At 65.4% G+C, this 7278-nt stretch overlaps 1 protein-coding gene across 2 annotated transcripts; it reads right to left on the minus strand.

Annotated features, from left to right (window-relative positions):
- Nucleotides 1-1163: 1163 nt before the first annotated feature.
- Nucleotides 1164-6648, minus strand: SFXN3 (sideroflexin 3). 2 transcript variants are annotated; one of them, XM_025201251.1, is made up of 11 exons: nt 6626-6648; nt 5077-5243; nt 4499-4669; nt 4264-4362; nt 4028-4103; nt 3568-3653; nt 3305-3432; nt 3164-3213; nt 3009-3058; nt 2624-2671; nt 1164-2458 (listed from the first exon to the last, which is right to left on the minus strand). In XM_025201251.1, exons 2-11 carry the CDS (start codon nt 5238-5240, stop codon nt 2362-2364), a joined length of 969 nt encoding a protein of 322 aa, XP_025057036.1. In that variant the 5' UTR covers nt 5241-5243; nt 6626-6648; the 3' UTR covers nt 1164-2361. The 2 variants fall into 2 exon arrangements, with proteins under 2 accessions (XP_025057036.1, XP_006021332.1); XM_006021270.2 differs by lacking the exon at nt 6626-6648 and adding an exon at nt 5624-5726.
- Between the last annotated feature and the right edge of the window lie 630 nt (nt 6649-7278).

Here is a 7278-nt window from a genome sequence, read left to right on the forward strand (position 1 = left end):
CGAGAGCTGGAGCTGGGAGCAGTCAGCAGAGAGGAGCAGAGGCCCGGGGTGAGCTTAGAGCAGTGAGGTTCATGGGGTTCAACAAGGACAAGTGCAAAGTCCTGCACTGAGGAGAAGCGATCCCCTGCACCGGTGCAGGCTGGGGGGGACGGGCTGGGCAGCAGCTCTGCAGAAAAGGACCTGGGGGGACAGGGGACCAAGAGCTGAACAGGAGCCAGCAGCGTGCCCTTGGTGCCAGGAAGGCGACTGGCATCCTGGGCTGCATGGGTAGGAGCGGTGCCTGCAGATGGAGGGCAATGATTCTTCCCCGCCATTCAGCACTGGGGGAGGCCACATCTGGAGTCCGGTGTCCAGCTGTGGGATCCTTGAGATCCTTTCAAGGGCACCGCAAAGGGAAAAGTCAGCAAACGCTCCACGCAAGGACGAGTCCTACCGCGGCTCACTGAGTCTCGGACCACTGCAGAGCCCAGTCCTTGAGACCCGTCGGCAGACGTTACCAGGCCACAGACTGGGATTCCTCTAGCGTCCTTCCTCTGCTCTCTCCTGCTACAAGGGTGAGACACTTTATCTCGAGATGGCCTATCTGGGGCACCGTGGGCCTAAAGGTGGAGAACCACGGACAGAGAGAGAGGCACCCCAGCCGGGCTTGTTTGCATTTGGGTTTTGCTTTCTGTTGCTAGCAAGCAGGGCCATGCCTGTCTTGCAGAGGGAGGCTGTATTGTGTTTCCTCCTGTGCCGGATTTTAAACCCCGCACCCCTAGGCTTTTACCCCCAGAGGACCACCCCCCACAGAGGGGAAACTGAGGCAGCTGGCAGGAGAGGTCCCCGCCCCAGGCCCCCAAGCAAAGCCTGGACTCCATGCTTTGGGGGATGTCTGCAACCACCTGCCCATACACAGCAGCCCACCCCTCTCTAGCAGCCCCCCAAAGCACAGCGGCTGGCACTGGCATGAGGCTGGGAGCAGCTGCCGGTGCCGGCTACCCTCTGGGAAGCCCGAGCCCAGGATCCCGGTGCCGTGGAGCTCCGTCTGTCTCCAAATGCCTGGCTCCACCCTAGCAAGTGCCCATGCGACGGAGCCCCCCGCGCCAGGCTGCAGCCCATCGGGGGTGGGATGGTTAGGGTTAACCCTCCCCACTCCAAGAAAGTGATGCAGCCATAAGAGATGCAAAATAGACTCTTTATTGGGTCAGGACTGCCCGGTTAAAGCTAGTGGGAGCCAGCGTGGGCTCCCGGCGCCAGCCTCTGACGAGCCAGGGCCAGGCCCGGCAGTCACAGCGGCCCCGGGCAGTGGGCGGATGCCTTGTTGCACAAGGAGTATTAAAGCTTTGCAGTCCTGGAGCGGCAGGGAGCGAAGATCTGGCAGTGGAGGGGGCGGGGGAGTGGGGGGGTCGCCACGCCAGGCACACGCGTGTGAGCAGACCGTGCCCGCGCCATTCCTGTAGGGCCTATGGTAAACAAGGCGCTGGGCAGTGCTCGGGCTGCGGGGATAACATCCCTGCAAACCTCTGACAAAGGGGAAATGAATGTCTCATCGCCTTAGCAGCCACCCCATAATAACCCGCGGTATTTCCCCTGGTTTGGCGCGAGTTTCCGCTCCGGCTGAGCCAGGGCCCGGCCGGGAAAGAGGCTTTGACATGTTGAGATCCCAAGCACGTGAGCAGGGCAGGGAGGGGCACCCCGTCCTTCCCGCAGAGGGGAAACCGAGGCACGGCTTTGCGCTCAGCCCCCAAGCGGGGCACGCTCCCTGCGGTCAGGGGTGGCGGGATTTGAAATGACTCGTTTCTGGCTGAGATTGTGTAACCCCCCCCCAAAACGCACTGAAATCCAGATGCACGGGAATCCCAGCGTCCGGCTTATCTGAGCACCGATGACCTGAAAAGCCCCCAAGATCCCAGACCGCTGTCCTGAGATTAAATGATGCGACTTGCTCTGGGGTGGAGCCAGGGATTAGCGGCTGACCTGGAAAAACCCGCAGCAGCTGGCGCTGGCTTAGCAGGCCAGGAGGGGGTCCAGGTGGCATGGGCCAGCTCCTGCAACCCCTCGCCCTGCAGAGCTGAGCGGATGTTACGGCCCAGGGGGTCTGAGCCAGAAGCCCCCGGGGCTGCGGGGACAGGGCCCAGCCAGGATCCAGGTTTGGGAGGATGCCCTGGCCTGAGTGGGGCAAAAGGGGGCACCCCCAGATGTGGTCCAGCCAGGCCAGCTACAGCCCCCTGACCCCGAGAGCCCCCAGCCCACCCACCCCGCCGCTGCACACACGGGAGCAACCAGCGCAGAAGAGCCAAGGAGGAAGCAGGGTGCTGGAGGGAGGGGTCTGGCACACCGGGCCCCGGACGCCTGGGTCCTCTCGAGCCGGGCACAGGGTCACAGGCCCTTGTTGAAGTACACAATCTCCGCGCGGGGGCTCTTCTCCCGCACCCGCGCCTGCGCCTCGGGCTCCAAGCGGCTCACGCGCATCGAGCTGGAGAGGGCAGACAGAGAGGGTGGTAAGCGCCAAGCCTGGGACCACCCTGGGGGGGACCCACCCGCCAGCCACCGTGCCCAGGTACAGCTCCGCTCCAGTGAGCCGGCTCTGAGGAGGGCCACAGCGGCTTGGTGCACACGCGTGTGCAAGCACGTGCCCTACCTTTTCTGCGGGAAGAGGGCGCAGCACAGCGGCGTCGCGAAGACCAAGCTGCCGAGGGAGAGACGAGGCAGGGGGGACGTGAGGGCTGGTGGCCCCTGGGAGCTGCCTCAGGGAGGGGCAGGAACCCTAAGATCCCCGGGTCAAAGCATGGCCTCGGCCTCCCTCTGCCACTGACTGCCCACCGAGCCTTGGGCAAGTCCCTTTGCTTCCAGCCACGGGAGATCCCCCACAAGCCGGTGCCCCCTGCAGTGGGGGTCCTGCCAGCCTGTCGGCAGCAGGCAGGGCCCCGGCTCTGGCGGCTGGGGGGCAGGAGAGTGACAGGACCTTGTCTGGGCCCCCCCCCAGGGAACAGATGCTTTCTGCTCCTGTGCCCAGGGTCACTCACCAGAGCCCCACCAGCCCCACTTGCAGGGGCGCGTTCATCCAGGGGTAACGCTGCGGGGAAACAGAGGCAGCGGGTCAGCACAGGCAGTTTCGGGGCGGGGGTCGGAGGCTCCTGGGAGCCCCCAGTCCCGGGGGAGGCCGCTGAGGGGCACATACCTTGAGGAAGGCTCTCTTCTCCAGCGCATTCATGATCACTGGGGGGATGGCTGTGGGGTTGGGGAGACCAGGGTGTGAGCCAGCTGCGCCCAGGGGAAACTGAGGCTTCCAGAGAGACTAGGAGGGGACAGGGGGACTCACCCATGGCAGGGGCGGCCATGCCAATGCGGGACACAACCACCTGGGCGATCGCCTGGCGGGCAGCGGCCCGCGACTCCCCCAGCCGGTTCCCGTCCTCATCCAGGATAGGGATCCCCAGCTTGAGCTCCCTGCGAGGGACAGACCGGGGCTGGTCACACCGATGGGATGAGGTGGGGACCGCCAGGCTGCTGAGCCACCTGCATGCTCCAGGGCTGCCTCCGCGGGGGTCAGGAAGGAGCAGGGGCTGGGCACGGGGGGCTTACCTCTGCCTCATCAAGGGGATGTTGATGCAGTTCGCGGCAGCCACGGCCGCAAAGGGCACAAAGCGGCCTATGATGGGCGGCAAGTGCTGGAGAGACGGGGGGAGGAGGCGTGTGAGGACAGGGGGTGGTGCCTAGTGATTTAAACCAGGGGCCTGGAGACCTGACCACCCTCCCTGGCTCTGAGTGACCTCAGCACCTCCCCGGCCTCAGTTCTTCGTCTGTAAAATGGGGCTAGTGCTGCGTCAGAGCCTTGCGCAGAGCTGGGTGCCGCAGGGCCCCAACTCGGTCCCCAGCTACCCCCAGCCAGATCTGCAGCGAGGCACCTGAGGCACCAGGGCTGTCTCTGGGGGCACGGCAGTGTGGCATCGCCGGCCAAGGCAAGCAGCTGCCTGGTCCCTGCCCGCTCCCAGCCCAGGCAGGCTCCGCGAGGGCCCTGTCTGCCCCGGGGCAGCTCCCCTACCTTGGTGAGGGACTTGAGCCCCAGCGCCGTCACCACCGCACCCGTGGTGGCACTCACGTAGGCCGTGCCCAGCTGCCTGCAGGAGGAACAGGAGCCGGTGATGGGCAGGGGCTAGGGCTCTGTGCCCCCAACCCAGAGCAGTGCCAGGGCTGCCTGCAGCCAAGGGCATCAGTGCCCCCATGCTGGGAGCAGCCCCGCACCCCTGCCAGCTGCCCATGGGCGCTGAGGTCCCTTACCCAGTGGTGATGGGGGCATCGCCACTGCGGTTGGTGTAGTTCACGATGGCGTTGAATGACTGGTTCACCCACTGCCAGAAGAGCACTGCCGGCGTGGTCCTGCGAGTACAGAGAGTGGTCAGGGCACGGGCTGGGAGGAGGGGGAGGCCTGGCCGGGGACAGGGTGCAGAGGGGATCCCACCAGGCAGGCAAGGGGGGGTCCAGGGCAGGAGAAGCTGGCAGGGGGCACACGTGCCTGTAGAAGGTGAGCATGCAGCCCGTGATGGTCATGTTCATGGGCACCTGCGCCGACATGCGCCCCACCAGCACCATCTTCTCGCCCGTGTCGGGGTGGAAAGCCGAGTCGTAGATGTACTTCGCTCGCCACAGCTGGTCCTCGGTCACGCCCGCGGACACCTTCCCGGCCCTGCGGGGACCAGAGCACACGAAAGGGGTCAGGGCATGGAGGCCTGTCTACACCAGGGCAGGGGCAAGGTGTGGGGGCCTGTCTATGACAAGGCAGGGGACAGGGTGTGGAGGCCTGTCTATGCCAGGGGAGGGGGCAAAGACCTGTCTACACCAGGGCAGGGGGTAGGCTGGGGGTCCGTCTATGCCAGGGCAGAGGGCAGGGCGCAGAGGCCTGTCTACACCAGGACAGGAGGCAAGGTGTGGGGGCCCCCCTATGCCAGGGCAGGGGGCAGGGTGGGGGCCTGTCCACACCAGGGCAAGGGGCAGGGCACAGAGGCCCGTCTACACCAGGGCAGGGGGCAGTTCCCCCCACCCAGCGATCCAGAGGACCGCGGTCCCCATCCCTTGCCCCCGGGGGGAGGGCACCTGTAATCCTGGACCAGCCGGCGGGCTTCCTCCAGCGTGGCGCCCGACAGCAGCAGGTTGCGGGGGTCGGTGACCATGAAGAAGTGCCGGGCGCGCCCGGCGAAGGTGCTCTGGTCCCATCGCGGCTCCCGGAGGTCGATGTGGGGGGGCAGCGTCCCCGCCATGCTCTGTGGGGGCACGGGCACCGTCAGCCCCTTCTCCCGCCCGGCAGTCCAGGAGCAGGGGTCGGGGAGCCAGGGCGGTGCCGGAGGAGGCAGGGCTTGGCCCGGGAGAGCTGCGCCGGCGCCAGCCCAGCCCCACGCCATGGGGACACGCGCTTTTTCCATCGTCACCACGGCAACGGGGAAAATAACTCCCATCTGCCCCTCCCTGCGGTCCCCCCCTGCAGCCCACAGCTGGGTGCGCGCAGGGCCAGCCCCAGCCCCGGGCACCGCGCGGGGCTCTTGCCCCAGCCCCAGCCCCAACTCCCCCTGGGGTCAGGGGCTGGATTGCCCTTGTCCTCGCCCTTGCCCAGCCCGGGCAGGCGGTGCAGGACCCCTGCACTCCCCGCTGCGCCGCCTGTCCATGGAGCCGGGGCCGGGGCCGGGCGGAGCTGGAGCTGCAGCGCCCTCCCCTCCCTGCCCGGGCCGCCTGGCACGAGTTGGCCGGTCTCAGCCCCGAGGGAGGGGCCGAGCACGGGCACGCGCACACGCACGGCCGAGCACGGGTGCACAGGCACATGGGCACACACAAGGCCTAGCACATTTACACAGGCACAAAAAGTGTGCGCGCATGCACACAAACAAGCACATGCATGCATACACACGTGGCTCTCTCTCATGTATGCACAGCCACACGTGCACACACACACATGAACACATGCATGCACACAGACACCCCCTAGCATGTATGCGCAGCCACGAGTGCAAACATACACGCACACACAGCCCCCTAGCATGTATGCACAGTCACAAGTGCACGTGCACGCACACACACACACAAACACACACACCCCGTAGCATGTATGCACAGCCATGAGTGCAAACACACATGCACGCACACACCCTAGCATACATGCACAGCCTCAAGTGCATGCACACATGCACACACACATGCACACACATACACACACCCTAGCATGTATGCACAGCCACGGGTGTGCGCACACATGCACACCCTAGCACATATGTACAGGCACAAGTGCACGTGCACACATACATACACACACACAGACAAGGCCTAGCATGTATGCACAGGCACAAGTGCGCATGGACAGACACACACACACTGCCTACCATGTATGCACAGGCATGCACACAAGTGCATGCATACACACACACACAAACACACACCCTAGCCCCCACCCACAGGCCTTCACGCAACCACAAACCTTAGCATGTGCACATGGGCAGGCACACACACACACACACACACACACACACACAAACCCTAACACGCATGCAAGGGTACACACCCTAGCATGTATGCACAGGCATGAGCTTGCACACACACCTTAGCAGACACACCTGCACGCTCTCACATGCTGTCTTATGCACATGCACACACGTACCCCTATGCTCTGTGCCCGGGTCTCTGTACTCTGCCTGAGATGCCGTCACCAATCCTGTCCCCAGTGGAGCTGGGGTCTTTATCTGTGCTGCTGTCCCTGACGCCAGCCTCCAGGTCCCATCAGCCTCAGTTTTCCTACCTGCACAATGGGCCCAAAACCAGCCCGCACTCAGTGAGACTCTCCAGGAGGGGCCTGGAAGGACAGGGCCTTGCCCCAGGGCCAAGTGCAGGATGGTGGGTGCCTGGTTTCAGTATCTTCCACCCCAGCAGGGCCAGGAAAAGATGAGGGAGGACTGATCTGGGGCTCACGCAGCTTCGGGGGGGACCCGCCAGCCCATGACCCCCGGCCTGCGGGGTCAGGAGCCCCCTGCTAAGCCGCCCGGATGTCCTGCAGCGCCGGTGTGGCAGGCGTCCATGGATCTGGGTCACCCCCCCCCACCCCACCCCACAGCCCGGGGGACGCCGAATTAAGTTTCCAGCTGGCTGCTTCCAGCTTGGCAGGGCGCTGGGCCTGCTCCCCCGGGACCCCTGCCCAGCCGGGGGGCCCTGACTGCCCACCCCCACCCCTGGCACGGACAAGGCCCTGCCAGCCCGGGCCCTGCCCCCAGCCCCGCTCGGATCTCGTGCCCGGCAGCCGCGTGGCACCTGCAACCC

The sequence above is a fragment of the Alligator sinensis genome, unplaced genomic scaffold (genome assembly GCF_000455745.1).
Source record: "Alligator sinensis unplaced genomic scaffold, ASM45574v1 scaffold61_1, whole genome shotgun sequence".
Taxonomy (NCBI): domain Eukaryota; kingdom Metazoa; phylum Chordata; order Crocodylia; family Alligatoridae; genus Alligator; species Alligator sinensis.

Coding starts and splice junctions, on each gene's coding strand:
- SFXN3 (XM_025201251.1), bottom strand. CDS start 5,240: ATGGCGGGGACGCTGCCCCCCCACATCGACCTCCGGGAGCCGCGATGG. Junction 2,672..3,008: donor GTGGGGCTGGTGGGGCTCTG/GTGAGTGACCCT, acceptor CTCCCTCGGCAG/CTTGGTCTTCGCGACGCCGC. Junction 2,459..2,623: donor GCCCTCTTCCCGCAGAAAAG/GTAGGGCACGTG, acceptor TGCCCTCTCCAG/CTCGATGCGCGTGAGCCGCT.